This window comes from Lonchura striata, chromosome 2 (assembly GCF_050655825.1).
Source record: "Lonchura striata isolate lonStrDom1 chromosome 2, ASM5065582v1, whole genome shotgun sequence".
NCBI lineage: Eukaryota > Metazoa > Chordata > Aves > Passeriformes > Estrildidae > Lonchura > Lonchura striata.
Window position 1 is genome coordinate 35,657,183 of NC_140704.1, and position 24,135 is coordinate 35,681,317.

The 24,135-nt window shown below is 38.5% G+C and overlaps 1 protein-coding gene across 7 annotated transcripts in view; it reads right to left on the bottom strand.

Moving 5' to 3' along the window:
- RFTN1 (raftlin, lipid raft linker 1) overlaps window positions 1-24,135 on the bottom strand; it is a 94,920-nt gene that overhangs the window by 53,304 nt on the left and 17,481 nt on the right. For all 7 annotated transcript variants that reach the window (XM_021538144.4, XM_085573163.1, XM_085573157.1 and 4 more), the window contains exon 3: window positions 1,567-1,753. In XM_021538144.4, coding sequence (XP_021393819.2) covers window positions 1,567-1,753 — 187 coding nt within the window. The remainder of the gene's footprint in view (window positions 1-1,566; window positions 1,754-24,135) is intronic.

The window sequence follows — 24,135 nt, forward strand, 5'->3', positions numbered from 1 at the left end:
GGCACCCAAGTGAGTGAACAGGCAATTAAGATTTTGTACTCTTCCACAATCACTTTGCACAGATGTGAACCACTGGACACAGTGTGAGAGCAGCGACACTGAGCGCTCTGGCTTGAGGACCACATCAGTCCGCTGAGAAGAAAGCTGCTCTTCCCTGACAGGCCTTCAGAGTTCAAACCTGGAAGATGTTGAACCCTCAAGACCCCTAACCAACTGAAGTCCTTAAGCACTTACTTAACGTTACAAACTCATGCATGTAAACACTTTCATTGCTTGTAGCAAGGTATTGTGTAGGCAGGGAACACAAGGCCCCAAAAGCACAAAATCTCAGCCTACCATCACTCAACAAGTCCACTGTTGAGACAAACATTCTACGCTTTAACCATAAAACTGGAAGCCATTTAAACAATAACATCAGGAAACCCAGCATGAAGTTCTGTATTAATAAAACTAAAATCAAGTCAAGGAGAATTAAGAGTTATTTTAGAAGCTCAAATTGCCTGCGACACCTAATGCCTACATACACTTGCTAACAAAATGCAGAACTTTTTCCTTAGGTCAGAGGCTGAATTTCAACTCTGTCCATAACTTCTATCAGCCGGCTACCAGGCTGAAGCAAATTGAACAGTTTGCTTTTTAAACAGAAGTATAAACCAGCTACATCCTTTCCTTCAAGCATCAGCACAAAGAGGGACTAGGATTAGTAGATGGAGGTTTAATTACCTGCCAGCCTTCAGAATAGGTCATGGTAAGAAGGGCTGAACTGGGGAATGAAGCTGATGTAGGAAACTGTAGAGAATGGCTGCAACAATACAGGTAGCTGCAGAATTGGGGGTGGTCAGATTATAGTAAATTAGGTTTTAAATCATTAACCAAAAATCGTATGTTTACAAATATCCACATTTGAACTTTCTTCTGGGCTATTTTACAGCACATCCTATTGATTTATTTCTTTTAGAAATCACAATAAACAATAAAAGAACAGAATTCCCATTTCTTTATGCATCTTCACACTTTGATTATGTAAAATATTCTTAATACATTTTAATAAGTGAACAAAGCAGGAAAGCATTTTATTTATGGAGTTTGCACTGACTAAATCTTCTATTGTTTAGAGAAAAGAAGGGTCTAAAGTCTACACATAAATTTAAGAAGTATGCATTAGTACTACAGTTCTCAAATTAATTGCATTAAATGTAAACATCTAAACACAAAATACGCCTTTTCTAAGCAAACAATTCTCCTGTCATAATTTAATCTAAAAAATTTTTAAAGGGTACCAACAAGACCATCCTCACAAACTGTCATACATAGGGCTTGTTTGTTTGCCTCTCATGACAACACATCCCAAAATACAGAGCATATTTCAACTTGTTATTCTCCAAGTCGCCTGCCAAACTGCAGACAAATTGTAAACATGAAGAACATGTTAAGCCTATTCAAGCCCACAAAAAAAAAATATCAAGTCTTGCACAGTAAACTCTGCTATAATTTCCTGATGTAGGTCAAAACTCAGCAGGAAATCACATTGTCTATTTTTATCCCAGTTCACTGGAAGTGCTTTACCTTTCTGTTTTCTTGATAAGCACAGCCCTGAAGATTTGTTCCTGGGGAGTTTTCTCTTTTTCATCAGTTGGTTGCACAAAAGGGTGGACAGCAGCCAAGACAAAGCCCTGCTGGTACAATTCTTCCAGCTGAGCTGGAAGATCATACAAGGAGGAGAGCTTGATTGCGGATGATCCTGGCAGCTCAGCTGGAAAAAAAAAAGAAATTGGTCAATAATCCGACACTGGACTATCATGTATTTTAAAATCCAGGCTCTTCAAAGTCAAGTAAGCTTCACACTGATCTACAATAGTAACACCAAAACTGACCTTTCCTGAAACCCATTGTGTATTTCATATTTTAAGCAGGCTGTCTTGGCGAAGACTTGTATTACACAAGAGACTCATGCAATTAAACAAGAAAGCAGAAACATTAAAATGCCAAATCCACTACACAGTCTGGCAGAGATAAGTCGAAGAATTTAATAAAAACAAAGCAGTTGGTCAAAAGATATTCTAGGTTTTGGCAGTTGTCATAGTAATGCAAGTAAAGAAGAGTGAGCCATGAGTCAAAAACACAAAACAAGAGAAAAAAGAGTCAATGAAGGCAGAACATGTCAAATTCAAAAGCTATAAAAAGAACCATCCATCTCCACAAAATCAGATTAAGAGATCACTGATACAAGATGCCAATGAGACCAAGTATCTGCCAAAATGTCTGAAGAGAATTTTGTAGGTGTATTGATAATAGGAATGTTGAGTGGTGCATACCTATAGCAATGAGAAACCTTTCAGAATAAACACTAAATATTATACCTCAGGGTTTAAGCAAACCTATACATATTAGAGATGAGGATGAGACATAGCATATGAAAATAATCCTTCCCTAATCTGCTTATTGCAAGGTTTTATGCTTTTCTGTCAAGTATTTGTTGCTGACTCCTGTCAAGACACTTGACATACACATGGATATTTCAGTCTGTATAGCAAGTGCCCTTATTTCTTTGGAGTCTTGTGGGATTCAAAAGGAAATCTCATAAATCACCTCAAACAATTTTTTATTCTCTTCTTCTCTACACCAGTAATTCCTCATACACTTTTTGTATTTTATAAGAAATGACATTTCTGCTTCCTGACCTTTGTCTTTCCACTTCCATCTCGTTTGGAGGATATTTATTATGTCATCTAAACCATGGCAGGCCATACAGGGTGGTGAGATGCTGGATGTTTTTCCCTCCCATTGAAACTAAGAGGGAGAGGATACTGAGAGAAACACAACAAAGGTTCCCAGTACCTTGCAAGCCTTTGCTAAAAAAAAAAAAAAAAAAAAATCATTGGAGAATAGTTTGTTTGAATAAGCCGGCAGTGCAAAATAAGGTTTCATTGTACTGCTTTTTCCATCAAACCATATGGCTACCCTTTATGAATAATTTAAGGAGTTATCAAAAAACTAATAAATATTCAAACCAAATAATACCAAGGAATAATTTAAATAATAATAGAATAGATGTGCTTGGTATGTTTTTTTCCTCATATAAGACCACATTCCAGAAGGGAATAATGGAACTTTTTGACCAGGAGTTTAATATGGAGAATTTTTTATTATTTTTACAAATAAAATGAGATCCAAGCAACATGCACATTGACAGACAATAGGACTCTACCTTCTACAACAGCATACAAATCACTTCAGTCATAAAAAGAGCTGGTACAATGAATAATGCATAATAAATAATAAACCAAACAGTTACTTACTGGAGCCTACTGGGGATAAAAAATACAGAAAACCCAGATTTTAGAACTCCATTTTCCCTCTTGTGCTCAGAGACTCCAAGTATTTTTGACTACACTGCAACTAATTAATTTCTGAATAAGGGGTTTCCTTGGACACAATGGAATGACTAAACACTACTTAGTACTGTTAATTCCAGTCAGAGTGCTCCAATTTTTAGCCATCCCCTATGAAAACTGATGCTCGCCTGGCGTATGTATGTAGCATCAGGATTCTTCTGAGGATAGCCTGAGTAAGATTAGTAAAAAGTCTAGTCATTAACATGGGAGACTGACTGCTTCCTCCTAAAAGCTAAACATGAGGAAAAAGTGCGGAAATGCATGTAATTGAAGCCTTGGGACGTAACTTGATTAAAAAAAGAAACGTAATAGAAAATAGAGATGGGTGGGATCATCCAGCTAGTTCATCCTACTACCTAGAGGCAGGATCCGTTCTAGTTTAGTTGTTTCTCCGTTTTTCTCATCTATTTTTAAAAACCTTTAGTAATGGAAATTCCACAAGCCCCCTAAGACATTTTTCAGCACTTCTCTATTCTTCCTGCTCAAAACTCTTTCCTACCATGTGGCCTAAATTTCCCTCTCTTAAATTCATGAATTCTACTTCCCCACTAGAGTATTTCTTTTCTGCAACAGGATTTTATAACTCCTAACACCAGTCATGCCTTAATCTTACTTTCTTTATACTGTATAAACTCAGTCCTTTCAATGTTCCTGTTCTCACGTCTTCTGTATTTCTAAGTAACTTTTGATGTCCTTTCCCGATTCTCTTCAACATTTTACTTCAAGTATAGTACCTAATTTTGACCACAGTGATCCAGCACAAGCCTCACCACTGCTCTGTAGAATGGAAAACTAATACTTATTACATCCTATGTCAGTTTACAGCATTGGGGGAAAAAAAATCAAAGGAAATTCTTCTCTCCATAACTAACAGTGGTCAATTTTCCTGGTCTTCATGAATTTTAGGATTTTTCCTCTCAGTTTTCAAGGGCCATTCTGACTTTCATACTACGAACAGCACTTCTCAGATTTGCAAACTGTAATAAACATACTCAGCAGTCATTGCTGCAATAGTTAATGAAAATTATGAACTTTTAACAGACTCTGACCAGAAAAATTACAGCTAGATTTCTCTTCAGATTAGATATCCTTCACAACAGAAAGACAGTTTCTGTTTCACAACTGATACCTACAAGGTCTCTGAGTTTCCTGGACCTACAGATCTGTGCTCTACATTCTTGTTACTCTCCAACTGGTTTGAGTTGTACAGATTCCTCCCCAGAAATCCCTCCTACACATCATCCTCTGGATATTTTATAACTCAATTTTTCTAGTATCTTTATGGGCATTAAGTTAGGCAAACAATCTCACAGGTCTCTTTAAATGTAGGTTAAAAAAGAACATCATATTTTGCTACAGAGTTGTATTCATTCTTCAACAGTTTTCAATCTTAAATTATAAAATTTCAATTATTTCTTCAGCTGATTCCTCTACAGTGCATACCTGTAAGTTTGGCCTACTTGGAAACATCTAGTTTATTAAATCAGTTGTCAATTTAATCTTTCCTTACTTTACCTTAGAAAAATGCTAACATTTTCAAAAAGCCTTACCCAGTTTCCAGTAAAATATATTAAAATGCTTGGTTTAGTTGTTAAAGAGCATTCTAACTATATCACTTTGGAAGCAAAAGGAAGACCAAAACTGTGTACAATAGGAACCTGTATAAGGTAAAAGAGCAAACGAAAAACCAAATAAAAGCTTGTATAACACCAGTGCTTATAAGCCCTCATTTTAACAAAAGATAATGCCGACTTCTTTTATCGGCCTCTTTTTTTTGCTCTTGAACTGCAATTGGCTCTAAGTTTTAGGTTCTGGTACATATTTGCACATTTATTGTTGTATTTCTCAATGTGACCTCAAAAGATGCCTTTGTTTATCATCTAGATGAGTGTGTAAGGAACTTGTAAATAAAAGAAGCCACAATCTTCAGTTTGGTTAAGGCTGAAGGTGGAAATAGTAGTGCTCGCTGCTTTTGGACTGGATCACCAGACATATTAGTTTGTTACCCAATACATACAGAAAACTACAACTTTAGAAACTCTTTTAAAAGAAATTAAGTTTGTGTTATACAACTGATATCTCTAAGGTGACTTTCCTGGGTCTAGGGACTTGTGCATTCTTTGCTGCTAATGGAAAACCTGACCAAATATTCTCACTAACCCTCATCTTACCACAGAGAAATCAGTAAGAGGAGTGAATTTCCATAAAAAATTTACAGTTTGCCATCTATATTTGAAAATTATCATTTCTGTAGCTCCAAAAAGCAATTTATGGGAAAAAAGTAAGGAGGGACAGCTTCCTGTGTTAAGGAGCTCCTCTTTCCCTCCCACTGGATCATCCAGGGCTTCTACCACAGAGAACAGCCATTGACTCGCTTCAAACTGAAGCATCTCATGTGACCTCTGACAACTATGCTGTGGTCCACACTAAAGAGGGATAAACCTCCTGATCAAATATTAAGAGAGAAGACAGTTACAGCAACTGTCTATGAAAAGTAGTCTGATTTTTGTAATTTTAAACAATAGATTTGGGTACCTTTGAGGTGCTGTAAACCAATACTCTGAAATAAGAAAGCTGTAAAATAATATAAGCCTTATAAAATAATCCCTGGATTCACCTATTAGCCCATGCTTAATGACACCTATCATCAAGTACAAGACATCTTTATATAATACATATACTCAACAGAATTATGTGATTTTAACTCTATTCTATTTGATAAACAGCAAATTCCTCTTCCTGACACTTACATTTATGACAAAGATAAAATGAACTCTATTATTTTTTAATTTCCTATTATGTGAATGATAGCTAAGTCCCAGAAAAGCTGAAACATTACATGCCAAAATGGCATTTATTTAATTTTTCTTTACTGAAATGGTCAAATCTGAGCTCAACTTTGGGTCTTAGTTTCTCGGCACCTATCCTTAATACTTTATTTAAAAGAGCAAGCACACAGTTCTACTTTAAATTTCTATTATCCTATCTACTACCCTGTAACATTAGCTCAGTTTGCTTACTCCAAGAAAACAAATTAAGTGTTGGGATTTTTTTGGTCTCAATTTTTCAACATGTTTTCTGATTAAGCTTTTATGCTCTTATTCCAGTCACAGCTGCTAAAAGCGGATGGAGCCCTTAATGACAGTTCACATTACAGATGAAAATGTTCCACAAAAATAATGAGGACTCTTTTTAACTATTCCCTGTTACCTTTAAAGTTTTCATGTTCATTTGCATTTTAAATGTTCCTCGATTTATTACAGAACATTAAATAAGCCTTTTTCATAGAATCACAGAATCGTTTGGGTTGGAAGGGACTTGAAATATCATCTAGTTCCAGTCCTTCTGCCTTTGCATTAAAACAACCAAAGACCAAATTCATGTGTATGCAGATTCTCTGTTCATACCAGGTACAGAAGAAAACACTTTGCCCAAGGTGTGACACATCACGGGGTCTGAAACAAAGACAGATTGGCAAACGCAACAGATCTACACTATTAAGTGATGTAGCAACTCAGTTATCTCACAGCTGCATCCATATTAGTCCTATTTCATAAAATCACAGGGTGGTTTGGGTTGAAGGCTCTTTAAAGATCATCTGGTCCCATTCCCACAGCAAGGCCCATGGACTTGTTCAACCAGATCAGGCTGCTCAGAGTCCCATCCAACCCGACCTTGAATGTTTCCAGGGATGGGGCATCCACCACCTCTCTGGGAAACCTGTTCCAGTGTTTCACCATCCTCATTGTAAAAAAAGTCTTCCTTAAGTACAATCAAAATCTATCTTTTCAGCTTAAAACCATTACTCCTCCTCCTACTGCAACACACCCTAGCAGTTTGTCTACATCTTTCTTGCAAGCCTCTTGTAAGTACTGAAAGACTGCAATGAATTCTCTCTGGGGCCTTTTGTTCTCCAGGCTTAACAAGCTCAATTGTCTCAGTCTTTCCTTACAGGGGAGGTACTCCAGGCCTGTGATCAGCTCTGTGGACCTCATCTGGACCTGCTTCAACAGGTCCATGTCTTTCCTGTGCTGGGGCCCCAGAGCTGGATGCAGCACTGCAGCTTGGGCCTCACCAGAGCACAGGAGAGGGGCAGAACCCCTTCCCTCGACCTGCTGGCCACTCTGCTTTGGATGCTTTGAACACACACTGCTTGGCCATGTCCAGTTTTTCATCCACCAGCATCCCCAGGCCTTTCTCAGCAAGCTGCTCTCGGTCCCTTCACCCCCAGCTCATTCCTTCCAGAAATACTGTTTCTTTTTCAAAGTGCAGGATGAGACTGCTTACCAATCCATGGCCATTCCTGTGAGCAATTCCTGCTCGAGGCACCCATAGCCAGTGAACTATAGACCTATTCATGCTCCTCCTGTACCTCCTCTGTCCAGCATCACAAATCTTGCAGGCCCTTCCACCAAACTGCAGATGCTTCAGGTCACTCACAGAAAGAATGATGTTCTCCCATCTCCTCCCAGAGGAGCCCAGGGCTCCTGGAGCCCTCCCGGAAGAGAGAAGTTCCTGACAGAAAGGCCACAGGGTGAACCTCAGTGCACCTCTCCCTCCCACACTGAGGGCTCAACACCCCACAGTTGCCCCTGAGCAGGGCTGAGCCTGTGAGCTATAAAGAAGCAAACATTCAGGCACACTACATACTTTCTTACTCCTAGTCACTACCTCAATGCACGTCCCCACCCAGCACGATTTTTCTGCTGCTGTCCTTCCAAGGCATACAAATGTCCTTCCTGCACTACACAGAGCACATAGGAGAGCACTCAAGTCCAGAAAATCTTCCATGTTTTCACATAGGACACTTTGCAAGCACATTTGTGACTGTTTATAACAGCCCTGATCATTTTGTAGAATTGCAAGGCAAGCACACTTCCTCTATTTAGTACAAGGATTGCTGTTTCTTAATTTAATATCAATTTCTTTCCAGCAACTTTAATCTAATTTAAAGAAATCAAATCTACAGCAGACAAACTTCTAGAAGAGCAAAACACTGTCTTTGTATTAAGAGCAGCCAAAGAAATTTAACTAAAAAGTTTACTCTGAGAAGATGAAGTTTCACCTACGTTAAAACATTTGGTAAGAACATGTCAACCGCAGCAAAGTTTTTAATTTGGATAATGTTCAGAAATAAAAGTAATCATGTTTTACAAGATCAAAGTGATTAAGCACATTGTTTTCAGTGTTTCTATTAATTTCCACTCCACTTGAAATTTTGGTATTACCTGTATTACTGGAATTGTGATTTCCTGATGGAAGGTAGAACTGCAATGACAGAAGGTGCACAGTCACAACAACTAGGACACACAAACAAACCAGTGTCACTAGGAGCAGCTGGTTTGGCTAAGCTGAACACTGACTGCTAAATGAAGGACCATCTTGTCAGGCCACCTTTGGTTTGTCAAAGTCCTTGGGTTTCTCTGTGCAGTCCCTGAGGGCTGAATGGTACTGCAGCCCGTCTCAGAGAGCTGGGGATCTTCAGAATCTAAGTGAAGGAAGGTGCAGGGTAACAACCTATTGTGATGTGTTGGGTTTTCTCTTATAATGCAGGACAGACTGGAAAAGATCCCCTCTCTGTAGTATAAATAAGAACGTCTTTAAGGCACTTTTCACTGACTTATTCAGCAGTTAGTTTGGAACAGCTGAAGGAATCCAGATCATCATCCTGTCCAGCTATTCAGGCTTGCTAAGGCCATTTTGTTACTCTGGAGGGAAGACTGTAAACTGTTACTTTAATATTCTCAAAACACTTACAGACTCATCCTGAGAGAGTGTTATTTCCATTCAGTGTCAATCTTACACACACAAAAAATATTAAACCAATTATTGCAAATTTTTCATTCTTTGTTACAAATGCTAAGGAACTCTCTTTCATGCAGCACAATTTTTTTTGTGGGCCAGAACAATGCAACCATGCTACACGGATTTTACTATAATTATTCTTTCCTCATTCAACCCACAAACAATTTCTTGTTACCGATGACAACACAAAGCCATTGGAGTACTTCTAATGAAAATAAAGACAAACCTTAAGTTACAATAATGTAACTTAAAGAACATAAAGCAATGAATACATTTCTAGCAAGTCTTGTGATGAGTTCCCAATAATTGTTTCTGAACTAAAACCTACCAAACAAATGCTAAAGCAGTATAACTAATCTAGCAGAAAATATATGGTACTTGTGACACTTAACATGGGTTGAATTACCTGAAACACACTAATGCAAGAATTCAATGGGCTAATAGTCCAAGCTTTTTGGAGCAACAACTATACAAGCTGTACTACAATCTTTTTTCCTTTTGAGCTTCAGCTTCCATGACGTGCATATACTAGTTCCTTAATTTCAAAGTGAAGATAGATAGTATTGGTGCAGTACTCCTCAGACTGTCAACAGAGGCAAGATACTGGATGTTAATATAACTCATGGATTTTTCAGTTATGCTAAATTATATTCACAGTGGGTTTTTTTTCAATCTTGAAGACAAATACAAAAAATGTCCCCATAAAAGCAAGTAAAGATGAATATGCAAGAGCAATCAGTGCTTCATAAATGAAGGTGTCTATTCAATAAGCTCCTAGTGTTTACTTTTAGTGAAAATGTAATACAGAAGTTAAAGATATTCAAAAACAAAGCACTGTATCTTAAAGTGGTAGAAGGGAGAAAATCCAGCAGAAAGACTGTGAAACTGTGTATGTGTATATATACGTACATGCTTTTGAAAGCATGTAAATACTCAGAAATGTACATATACATGTATGCAGGTACACACATATACACCAACACTCTTTTCTTTCCTTTAGGAAACAGGAGATACATGCATCAGTCAAACTAAGTACTGAGAAAAATCACAGATGCAATGAGACTACATGAACTTATCTGATCAACTGTGTCATTGAATGTCATTCCATATGTGAGTTATCTTGCTTGTTGCCCAAAGTTTCATCTCTGTGTCTTGCAAGTATAAGTATCTTAAGAACAAGGTATGTTTGCCACAATGATGTTGTTATGCATGGGAGAGGTTAATTTCTGGTGTTTCAGAAAAAAAAGGAAATATCCAGACTATCACCTCCACTAAGTTAAAAAACAATGACTAAACAGAAGTTTAGTAACCTAAATAAATTAACAAGCACTTCTTAAGCAACTCACAGCTTATACCCATTAACTTGTGGGCAGAATTATCCAAAATGAGCAAACAGAAGACTACCTACTAGAGGTTAAAAGGGTTAATGACTGTGCAAAAAGCAAAATTAAAGAAGGTGGAAAAGGGGAGGGACTTCTCATTTAAACTTGCACAGAAATAAACCTAGGAAATCCTATCCCTTCGCCACTTGAATAGCTCTTCAAAATGCTATTTTTTTCAATTTGTCACTCCTTCCTCCTTGGTTCTACTTCCTAAATTGATCCAGACCAAACACAGAGACAACAAAGACAGGTAATTTACATTTCAGAAAACCAAGAAATGCCAATTATGTCCAACCAAACACAGGAAGTGTTCAAAGTTACATTTTATCCATACAGACTTGTTATCTGTATAAGTTTCTAAAGACAAATATTGCATTGAACTACACAGGAGAGAAAAGTTTAATTCTGAACTACAGGAAGGACCATCATGCTGATTCACATGTATTTCGATGCCCCCTTCAGCCCCCCATAGTACTGGTTCCCTCTCCTAAAGCCTTTAGACACAAAGTGAATCTGTTAATGGCAATACTTCAGCTACCAAAGTCTAATGCTGAATGCTGCTCTCTTTGACAGCTTAAGAAGTAGTGAAACAGGACTTCCATCACTTCCGCCAGCAGTGCAGCAAGTTATGTCTCTCACAGCAAGCAGCCAGTTATCAAATATTTTAAAAGGAGGGAAAGGGGAGCTATCCAATGAGCAAAAAATACTACAACTCATTGAAGAGATATTCTGATACCTTTGAAGTTGGTGGCGTCGTAAAATCTGGAGGGCTGATGCATCCTTTTTGCTTTGACCCCCTCTCTAACTAATGTACTTGCCATTTTTCTTGGTGGCAATAATAACAAATACTGGCAAGTTTCACAGCTAACTCTGCAGCCTACCGAATCTTCATTCCCTCCCATACTTTTTAAAATGTATTTTGTCTTTTGCCCCTGTCATAACCCCTCCTTTTCCTTTTCCTTCTCCTCCTCTCTGTTTTATGCTTCACTTCAATGCTCTTTCCTTATTTCTGGCAAATTTTCATTTCAGATTTTAGAACTGTAGAATATAATAACATAACACTGGTTCCTTTGCAAATTTTACAAAAAACGAACTAGCATTGCATTAAGAAAAAAAAAACTGTAAAAAGCACAGATAATATCCTCAGATGAGTACAAAACTGTCTACTTTATTAAGTTTCAAATTATGCAGAATTTATTCATTTTATGGTATATTTTACTGGATGAGAAAAATCTCCTCTGAAATGGAATTTTTAGCATTTCTTAGCTTTCCAAATCACTATATCCTATTGTCAATAAAATACTGCATGTGATGATTCTTTAAGGAGGGAAAAGCAGAAAGGTACATATACCCATCTAAGTATTTCCACCCAAACCAACTGAGAACAACCTTGAGATTACTGTTTTCAATTTTAATGATGCAGAGATGAACGAATTAGCTTGCATTCATTACATGGCATTTCTTCCCATACTCACAAGATAGTTATAAACTACAAATCTGACTGAAGCCTAGTTTCCAAACTGAAAAATGACAAGAGGATTTCAAACATTTAAGGAAAAGGGAGGAGAAATAAGTCAACTAAGTAGTAACTGTGGCTGAATATGCTTGCTATAATCTCATGCACATTTTTCATGATACACTGATAACTGTGATTAAAGTCAATTATTTGGCACAGCCAGACAAACAAGAAGATAAAACTAAGTATTCCATCAAGGTATTATCATCAAGGTTTTCTTTTTTCCTTAATTCACAAAGTAATTGCTGCATACAATAAATATATGCCAGGAGAAATAGCTGGAATCTAGAGAGAACATTTTCAATATTTGACTTTTATAAATTCAGCCTTCAACACAAAGATTTAAATTTACCGATATATCCAATAACCTCAGGAAGAAAGGTTAGGATCTATCAAGATAGCTCTTATTCCCCAAGCCAACCCCTGCAACAGAGAACTGATAGTCTCCAGGGAAACCAAAATCCTCTTGGCAGGTCATGCCTGTATATATTTTATACATAACACTTTGCATTATATATACAGAAAAGGACAGATAGCTTTAGTAATGCTTGAAGGCTTTATTCAAATGTTACCTGCTGGTTTCTGTTTCTTGTCATTTTACATCGCCAGTGCTTCACATGCATTCTCCTGTTTTGTTCCAATAGGTGTTTTAGACTTTCTTGTAAAATCTTATTTGTATGATACTGCATACCAAGTTTGTTTGGTTTTTCCAAAAGCTAGAAAGGGATTTTTCCTTGTCCTGTCTCTGAAGTCCATATATTACCTTGTTTCAGATGTTCTCATTTCTTGACTGTATCAATGATATTCCTTTTCTTCAAAAGGCAGTAGTAGATACTAAGCACTTAATATTTTAAATTAGATTAACTCTCATAGTGACTTTAATCTTTCTATCTTTTTCCTAGCTTGAAATATTATATATTTTAGATAAAGAGAAGACACTTCCAAATGATACATGTTTTTCATTTGGAAGATAACATATAGTGTAACTTCTCAATATTCTTTTGGTCTTTATTAAATCAAAGTCCCCTATTTAGAAAATGCTGTGATTTTTCACAGATGTCTGTTAAATTGTTTTCAGCTTTACTGGCAAAACTAAATACATGTTCAAGCAGTCAGAAATGTAATACAGTTGTATAACCAAGCAAGCAGTGTTACTTGTGTTACCTCAACGTATATTCTCATTTAGATTTTGGCCCCAGGTTTAGTCATTTTTGAAAAGAAAGTTTGGTAAGAGAATGCTACATGATTAAATAAGTATTAATTCAGTATAAACAGGAGATATTCAGGGGCAAGTAAATTAAATTCAGAGGAAAGAGCTTATAATGCATTTGGATTTTTTAAGAACACATTATCCTGCAGAAATTCTAAGATTAACATTTCTGTGGACAACTACACAAGACTCAAAATACAACAGCTTGTTAGAGTATAAACAGAGTCAAAACGGAGCTATGTAACTGCATCACAATTTCCAGGAAAACACTAAAGTTTAAAAAGGAATAAAAGCAAATTAGCTCTGGCTTATTTTCCAATTGCTAGGCCTGCTTAGAGAACTGCAATGAAAAACCAAATGCAAAACATTCCACAGTATTTACTATCCCTCTTAGCTCTCCTGCCCCACACTTCTATTTTTTAAGTATTGATAATGGGAATATATTCCCACCACTGGTAATTGTAAGAATACCTCTGTCCGGATATGTGAATTTCACGTGAAGAGTGTGTGTCTACAAAAGCAAGATCAAGATTTTACTGTCCCAGCAGACCTCATGCCACCCTCATGAGACTTGCCCTCAGTGCCACTGGTGAGGTGCACTTGGACATTTCAGCTACCCCACAGCATCAAAGGTGCCATCCAGCTGGAATTGAAACTGTTCTGATATTTGCAGCAAAATTTGCAGGTCTAAATCCTTGTTGTTCAAAATCATCACAGGAAACCCACTACAGACTTAACATGCAGTGGTTTGCAAGGGAAATACAAAAATACAGGGTGGCAGTAATCTCTATCAAGCAAGTTCCCCAATGGTTCCTGATTAATTTGGCATGTGGAACAGCCATGTATCAGTGCATTTATGATTTTTAGAGTAACCAGATAAACTAATTATAGAAGATACATAGCTAGAATCACCAAATGGATCGGTCATTGTGCAATGAATTAGGCAAGTGTTAAATGAGGTGAGAGGTTCCAAAGAGGACCTACTTTCCTGTCCGTATGTTTTTGGATTTGTCAACTCTGTTGGCACACAAGGGTGGTCAAAGATCTGATTAAGATCAGTACAAGATAAAATATTTCTTGCTGACTTTTTGCTACCTCTGCTATTATACAATTTCCTACTGACATTTTTCTCCATTAGCTAATGGAGAGTGATTCCCACTAATGAAGCTTTTGTTCTTCAACCTTGCTGCCACAGCCTCAAATTTTCCTTTGTTTTTTTTTTTTCTTCCCACCCCTTAGATTCCTCAAACTGATGAGAAACAGCAATTTTTCAGCAAAATGTGGCTACACTGGAGCAATGCATGAGCTCACTGTCCAGTGAGCTGTCAGTGCACATCTTGGTTCTCCTCGCCTTTCCCTGATAAATAGAGGTCTGTCTTCTGCCCAGCTGCCAGATTCCACACTCTAGGAGCAGCCTAAATTTCTCGCAAATTGCTTTGAAATTGTGCAGTTATAATTATTTGGAGGAACGAGACAGACAGACTGTGAGCCTTTTTTAACTCTCGTTTCCCTAGGAAACCAGTTCAGAAACAAAACAGAAAATCCATCACACTACCACCTACAAACCCTCTGAAAAAAAAAAAACAAAACTCCTTCAAAAACAAAGACCTTGAAAGAAAATCCTGCAAAAGGTATTATGGGATACTGACTTCTGTAACACCTCTAACAGTGTATTTAACAGTGATGAGGCTTTCACAGAATATTGAAAACTACTAGCAAGCAATAGTTCACCACTGGCACCTAAAAGCTGTATGTCACTGCCAAACACACCACATCACTTCAACTTGGCAAGAATGCTTGATAGAAAGCCAAAGAGTAGTGGAAAAGGCTGTTAGAAGTTAACAAAGCACTTCCCAAAAGTACTGTTTTGTTTTTTTAGGCAAGTCTGCTAGAGCATGGGTGATGGATTTACTAAAGAAAAAAGCTTTTCTTGGCAAAAAAATCCTGCTTTTTTTGCTTAGAGCAAATTTTCCTGTCACTCTGCAGAATTTGAACTCCTACTCCCTCGTTTCAGAAAAATGTGGCCAGTTTCTGTTTTCAAGTGAAGAATTCCCACACAGTGATACTGATAGCATGGAAATCCATTGCTTAATATGGGTCATGGGAAAATGGCCACAAATGGAACAACCATAGCCAATTATATTTTTTTTTAGTTTATTTTTTTTAAGTTTGCAATAAAATGGTTGTTGTTACAATTTTGTTTGCAAATAGTAGCAGAGTATTTCTCCAAAAGTTTATGAGAACACATTGTTTTACCCTTATTTCTCAGAGTTGATCTGTCAGAAAAAGTGCTGCTTCTACACCATTTATTGGAAATTACAAGGAAAGATGCAGAGAAACCTTATTTTCAAAGCTGCTAAGGAACAAATTAATGAAGTAAATATAATCTAATACCAAAGTAGTAAGTATATGCAATAAAGATGTAACAGATGTCCTGGGCCAACAGGGACAGAATACTTTCATGGTATGAAGGTGGTAATTAAAATGCATTATGCAGACAATCTTAACATTTAAGATTTCCCTTACCTCCTGGATAGGATCCCTTTTGGGTTAGTACCTTCAAAAATTAATTTCTTAAATGCACATTCTTACTGATTAAATAAGAGAATACAGAAGCAAATGAACTGGTCACTTTCATAGTCCTATTTACAAGGAATAGAAAATAACCTCTACAGGTGGCACAGTGGTGTGTGACAATGTATATTCACAGCAACCATACAACAGAACTGCAGGCTGGTACTCCTGTCAGCTCCTCCTCATACAGAAAATACCTCAGAAGCAAGCCTGGGAAAAAGCATAAATAAAGCACAGTGCCTCTATGCCCTGGCTAATGTTGTCTTCTTGCTGCTCCTGATAAAGCAACCCAAAGAGAGGTCACAGGCAGCCACACGTGGCTCTAACTTCTCATCATATGACAGCCCACGTCAAAGATGCTTTCACTTCTCCCCAGCCCTAAGTGGATTCTGCAAAATATAGAGAACCATTTCTAACTTCTCTTATGTCAAAAAAGGCCAGACCTGCTACTGGCTAATAATGAAGTACCACTGATAATGCAGTCTGAGCTTCCACCAGTGTTTCTGGAAGGGTACCCTGAAAGTATCTGTTGATGAGAAGACCAATTTTTCACAAAAATTTACTATAATAAAAAAGAAACCCCAAACTAAACAAACAACAATGACAACAAGACAACAAGTAGCACAAGAGTGCAGCTTGAAAACGAAGTGTTACAATTAAAAAGTGTTGTATTCATTGAACATGTGGTGAAGAACAATGAAAATAATCCCACAAAATATGTCCAATTTTATCTATTTGATTACTTGAAAGGCTTCATCAAGGCATTCAACCCAGCTGGAAAAATTGGGTAGAAGGACTGCAAAGAAAGACAGATGCTGCATCTGAGCTGAGCATTCCTAAGTAAATAAACAACAAAAACAAAACAAAACCAAAAAAAGCAATTCTGACACAGTTCCAAACTTTATGAAACAATAACTTAACAAAAGACCATTTATTCTGTCACTCTCTTTTTGTTCTTTTGTTTTATGATTTAAGATAGAAGTAGATTCTAATTTTTTTTTTTTTGTAATCTGTACAATAACTGCTTGTGAATTAACCCATGCAATTTTGGACTATTTGTCAATTCTTTTACCAGTTGTTATTAAGAAATTCAGGAAACAATTGTTCAAATAGAAGAACACCACAAAGGGCTTAGCAAATGAGGAACTACACCAGTAGACTGCTGTTTATTTATATTTCACTAGTAACCATGTCCTGGCTTATCTCTAACTTTCTCAAAAATTCCACCTGTTTATTTGTAAACCTCATACCTCATTCTCTTTAAGATTTAAGGCCTTTTATCAATTCATTTGGAAATGCATGGCACCTTCAGGAATTCTCACATCCTTGATGTCTTTAATTTTTTATGCACCACATCATACACAAAAGCCTCTGTATTCTCAAACTGAGATGAACTCTTTCAACTGACGACTGTTTAACAGAGACAGATAATATTTTTGCAGTTCTTAACTCACCTGATGACTGTCAAGCTTGTCGTTCGTGTGCTGATCAAGAGCTGCAACTCACAGCAAAGGCTTAATGAGATTCTCTTCCCCTTGAAAGGACTGTTTCTTTCAAGAAGAATCTGTAGCTAATCAAGTTGAGAGGATGATATTTGGGGGGAGACAGAAGCTGTGAGTTCTGTACAATTCAACTAAAGAGAGCTTCATTTATATGAAATGAGCAGGTTTTGCAAAAACCAGTTGGCTGGAAAGCCTTAAGCTTGCAGTTCCTGTGCAAGACCTTATCACAGTCCATGGGTTGCCACATACCAGGAGGAGCCATACCAGTTCACTATAGCAGCTCCTAAGCAAGCATCAGACTCAGCTGAAACATCTCACGTGCCACTTCCTTACCTCAGAAACTCCCCTGCTTTTCCTAAGATTATCACAGAATATAGTGTGTCACAAGAATCAAGTAATCTACAAAACCATTACTGTACCCAAACCAAGAGTTTGCTGGGTGTGCAAGTTGTATCACAGAAAGCAGGCTGCAATTTCATGTAGTAATTGTGTCACTTCTCTTAAGTCCAGGAAATTACACACATGTATGACTGCAATGAGATAAAACCAAGTCGCTGAGACTGTTTAAAACACAGGACAAAAATATGCAACACGTGCCAGGGTTTTGCCAAGATAGCTGAATGAGTGCCAAAGGAGCTAGCTGGGAAACTAGAAGCAAGACTAGCACAGTGTTTGGCAAATGCTAATAAGTTCTTGTCCTCTACAGAAGCAATGAACATATTTTCAGGCTGCCTCATTGCTTAAAGAGAAGGCCACAATCTGGAGGCCTGGATCAATCTTTATCAGCTTTGTAAAATGTTATGGCTGCAAGACAGTAATGATTAAATCGTATTTCACCAAGTGACTGTGCTGAAGAGTTCTGACACTGCTGCAAACTAGCCATGAACCAGCAGGCACCCTGAATGCAGCACTAAACTGACACCTATGGCAAAAAGGTACATTATACCAGGCCGAATGTGAGATGTTTGCTTGGCAGCATATTTACATCTTCTACAGACTTACTAGCTACCTGTCACCTGTGCACATGCACACAGGCACTGAAAAACAAAACAGTAAAAAAGTCTTGAAGCAGATAAAGCATCTTCACGGGCACAGGATCAATGCCTCTCAATATACCAAGTCAAGGTAAAGAAAATGCAGGTGAGGCATTCACACACAAAACCCATACAAATGCTGTAAGAACACTAACCTGAAGAACAGTTAAGATTGATAAAATAATTAAGGTTTGCAAACTACATTATTTTGCTGAGTACAGTATTTGCAATCTTAATTAAAATTGCAGTCACAATTATGCTTGTTGCTAAAGCAACAATTCTACGTATTTACAGAACAGGGCAAAGGAAGTGAGAAATTTTGCAGTTTCAATGATAGATTAAAACTATGTAAATGTTCTCAGGTTATTCTCTAAACAAAATTTAAACTGAATGTTGATCTTTTAAAGAAATGACAGCATTTTAAAGTTTAAAGTAAGCTTTCCCTGTTCAATAATGAAATAAGTCTAACACACTCAGAGGATGTTTTGCATGTCAGATTCAAAAGAAGAAAAAAAAAAAGTTGTCATGAAAGACCCAAAGGGATGTGAATCCAGAAATGTAAGTTGTCTTCTGCAGTAAAAGACCATGTGCCTGCCCATGCATGATACGATGGGTTTTATTTAAGCAGAACTTGATAGTAAATCTTGTCAGAGTGACAGCCACAGTCCCTGCTAGGCTTCATGGATACAACACAACAAAAAGGCATCCCTCTGGCACTGGAAAGCTCCCAAAACACTGAAAACTCATGCAAGGCCATGTCTTCTCTTCTGCTAAACATGTCAAATGCTATCTGTCCCCCTCCATTTCTACAATCACTCATGACCCCTCAAATTCTTTTAGCTTGTGTTCAGCCACTCTTGTCTTTTTATATTCTTTTCCTATTTCATCTGCTCTATTTTCTCCTGATGCCCACTCCTTTCTGAAGACCTTTTCTCCTCTTTCCTCCATGCACGAGTGCTCACATCAAGTGAGCAGGGCACAGTAAGTGTCAGGCTAGCACCCTCCCCTTAGGCTTCCAGACACAGTGAGGTGCTGCTGTAAAATCCCTTCCATGTTCAAACACAGGAGAACAGAGCAATGGCATTACACACATTTGGGGGTCTCCATGTCCATGACCCATGACTGGTCCAGGCCAGGGTGGCTCTACCTCTTTGGAACACACAGGTGGCAGAGGCCTCAGGCAGTGCCATTGCCTACTGCACTCATGGAAAGCCAACTAATCCCATATCCTCTTAGGGGACCAAGCACCAACATGGTCCTGCTCCTGGAGTTCTTCTTAGGTCTGTGTGTGATCCACTGCAGAGATACCCAGAGCATGGAGGCCTCATTTTGTACCAGGGAGGTGCTACTCAGTGGAAATATGCTGGAAGATTTGCTTTTATTCCCCATTTCAACAATTCAATGCTATTGAGTTGTTGCTATTCAACAGAAGAATGTTGGAAGATTTGCTTTTATTCCCCCCATCCCAACATGCAGCCTGCAGACAGGGTACATACCTCTCACATTCTCTCCATAACCAGAGGTGCAATGCCAGGCACCAAAGCTGGGCTAAATTTTGCTCCAGTAAATTCTCTGTTCATGCTGATCTCTGGGGGAATGATTCTGGTGTAGGCCATACCAGCATCCCATCATCCTCTTTCCTTGTATTTGTCCTGCTCCTGGAGTTCCAAATCCCATTTTCCCTCCATGTTTTTCTTATCACTTTACTTGTAACTTTGGGCCATGTTCATCTTGTCTGACAGTAAAGTTAGCCAATATGTTACTTGAACTCTTTTTCTGCCCCACTGCTGTTTAACTGCAGCTGTGCCTTGCACTCCACTTCTTCAGTAGAGAAGCCTGAAATGTCTGTGTTGTCTGGGGCACAGCAGCAGGAATGCTATGGCAGGGAGCCTGGGTTAGGAATGTTATAGCTCATCAGAAAGCTGACAGATATCTTGATTACCAGGGGTTTTTTTTGGTTTAGGTTTTTTTGGCTTTTTTTTTTGGGGGGGGGTTTTTTGTTTGCTTTTTTTTTTTTTTTTGTGGGAAAGTGTGAAGGCAGCTTCTAGAATTGAAGGATTCTGGCTATGAAGACCCTTTGGAGCTTCATACGAGCTGATATGTCAGCTGAGTGTTGACAGCCTATCAAGCAGCTGACAGGGCACGGTCCTCTGAACGGGATGCTTCAGCCAAAAGCCTAGGAACAGGACTGGCAGGCCATTTCCTCTGTAAGCTAAAAGAAAAGCAGGGAAGGAACAGATGCTTCCCAGGGAGAAATACATGCTTTCTTGCTGAGAATAGGGGGGAGCTGATCTCCATACTTCAGAACTTGATCAGAATTTACTACTCCCCTTACTCCTTTCTCTCCTCTCTACAAGCCAGTGGAGCAGAAGGACAGACTTTATTACCATTCCTTTTGTCAGTTCTCCCTCCTTTATCACTTCTCATAAGAGAAGGGCACAAGTTTCACTCTTACCCCTCCCTTTTCCCACATGGTGTGCTGCTGTTGCTATAACTTTTCAGTCATGTTTTTCCTTAGCAAAAAACTCAGTCCGAAGTCTGTAATGATTCCTGAGGACCACTGAATAAGCAGCCAAAGGCACCTGCCAACAGGGAGAAAAAGTCAAAACAGGCATTAAAAGTCAAGAGACAAAGTAACTGTGCCCATATAAAAGGGATAAACAGCCAAATGCCACCAGGATCTCCTTACTTCTACACACTGAGCTCTGCTGAGCCTCTCTGCGAGAGCAGTGTTTGCAACAGTGTTGGCAGGATGATGCTGCAAAGCTGCCCTTCCACCCCAAACTGCCTAGTCACTGACCAACGAGTACTGCAATCATGGCACACCACATGGCAGACACAACTGTGAACACAGGTTTGGGCTCCCAAAATTTCAACCAACGATGACAAAGTCACAGCAGCAGCTTGTACAACAGCAAGTTCTGACCTACCACACCATCCTCAGTGCGGAGAGGCAAGCACTAGCTCTACCCGTCCCACACGTGGTACCTTCCCCAGTGGGTGTAGGGCAGAGCACACAGAAGAGCAAAAATTCATAAAGGTTAAAACACAGTCCATGTCTTCATCCTCAGACAACAGTAGGGAGGAAGCAGGAGGCAGTCAGCCCATCTGGAGTGTGCTCACAGAGTAGCTGCCACAGCTGCCAGGGGCTAAAAGAAGTCAAGAGGAATCGTAAGGCAATAGCTGCACTGGTGGCATGTATGAAAATGCAGGAGGAACAGAAAACAAACCCAGAACAGATGCAGAACAGAAATTAGGCATGCTTCTGAATATGAAATGTCTTTAAAAGTGTCACTTGGGCAGCGCAATGACAAATACAGCTGTAAGTGTGAGACAGATGCTTGGACAAAACAACAAGTCCTGGAGTGGCCCCCAGAAGGGCTCACAAGCCAGACAGAAGCATTTTTCAGATACATTTCCTGCAGGCTGCTCTGAAACACTTGCAGTGGGATGTCCAGTGTACAGCAGAACACATGACTTGTCCAAAGCAAAACACTCAAACACATTTAATAGGGAGTGTAAACTCCCCAGAAGCAACTGCCCCAACCTGGCTGTCTGCTCCTCTTGCCCCACACTACTGGCTTAAGACAATGCACAGCCTGACACCAGCCTGTGCTCTGCTGTGTGAACCCTTGGACATGACCCACCAAAACACTGTTATAGCCTATGTGAAACAGGTGAATGTTGACACCATTTCCACCACAATAGAGACTTTTTATTCCCTACATTGGAACATGAGGAATATAAATACAAACATTTTTAAAAATCCTGCGCAATCAATGTACATCTATTTGGTGCTTTCACTATCTCAAGGTCAAGAGCAGCTATCATTAAAAGTTCCTTTTTTCTCAAAGAGGCTATACTCCATTCAGGATGAAACAATTCTAAGCTTTTGTTTGCAGGAGATCTTATCCAAACAACAATAATTTATTTTGTAAATATGTTAAGAACTCCATTACAATACTGCACAGATTTTGTATATTATCTTTTATCTGGATGATGTCAAGGAATTTGCAACAGTAAGTTCTAAAAAGACTCAGCAGATTACCGCAGCCATGACTCCTAATCGCTTCTCTCTCATAATAAAACCATGAGACTTCTACTATTTGAAATTACAATTTTGAAGTTACTGTGTGATCTCCTGCTCCAGCTAAACACAGGGCAAGTTTTGCTTCTGAGAAAACAGGAAAAAAACCCTGTGACTTTAGTAATTTCACTATTCCATCAGAAATGCCTGTCTGCCAGCCTTGCAGACTGCCAAGTCTGGCTCCTTGGCTCTTGAACAGCATCAGGAGTATGAAAACCACATGAAGATTGAAAAAATGTGCAAAGCCAGAGGCCAAAGAAAAGACACAGCCACTCAGAAAGATCACGTGCAGTTCCTGAGTTGCTGAGAGAAAGAAAAGGTTTCTTAGAAGTTGAGAGCTCTTTTTAGACAGTATCTGTACTTTTCCATTATGTGAGTGAATTACAGCATTCATGTAAACGTGATGAATGGAATTTATCTCTTGGAAGAACTCACTAACTACATTAGGAAGAACCTTGAGCTCACACAGCAGATAAAATGAATGACTGCACGGTAAGAATAGAGTATTACAGGAACACAATCTTCATTCTAAGAATAGGTGCAGAATAGAAAGTTAGTACCCACATGATTATTGTGGGGCACACATTTTTTGACAAAGTGAAACATGTATAAATAGAACATCCTGCAGATGTCCTTTCCTCCCTAGTCCATTTCTGTTTTGCACACACCCACTGTCTAAATACACAAGCAGAATCCACGCAGAAAGCATGGCTATGACATCACTAGATGTACTTGCGATTCCATAAAAGCATTGAAACCAAAACTGCTTCCAAGCACAAGCTGAAAACAGAGTTCCAGAACACATCATACTTATATTCTTTAACATATTTTATATGTTCTAACATACATACCATATTATATCTAAGGTTTCATCTAGTCTATAATGTATTATTCCAACACAAAATAGCAGTGTCACAGTACAGCTGGAACTTGAGGGGACAAGAAATGCCAGCCAACTTTAGGCTTTTTTCACATTTGAAATTATATGAATAGTACAGCTTATCCTGCAGGTATGTAGCTGCTAACATTTGGGGTAGAATAGTCAATTCATGCTATTGACCAAATTCTTGATTTGAAGGCCATGACCTAGCTACCAGCACAATGGACTGCTCAGGAATTATTCCCAGCTCTGTCACAATCATCACAGGACTTCAGCTAAAGCTCCCTGCACTTTCTGTTGTAGTATAATTAAGTGTAGAAATAAAGTGAAACTTAAGTGACTGAAAGCTCATATCCCCAGGAACTACCCCTCTCAATGATATATGGCAAGAGCATGCAGTCTATCACAACAAGGATCAAGATACAACCAGTAATTATGGAAAGCAGAGCTTCCACTTAGAAACTAAAATGCATCTCACAGTTGTGCATCCCTATTTAAAAAACAGTAAAGTTCAAATCTAATTACTCTTTCCAGCAATTACATTTATGATGTAATTTATGGCATTTATTAAACTACCAACATATGGAATGCTCCTTTTATGTCAAATTGCAAGTTTCCCAAGACACGCAAGTGAGTTTTATAAACTGCTACAGCAGGAACATTTCATTTTGCTGTGACTTAAAAGTGGCAAGTCCTGAAGGTCACTGGAGATTACCTCAGCTGGCTGGACCAAGCCAAACCTGTGGATTT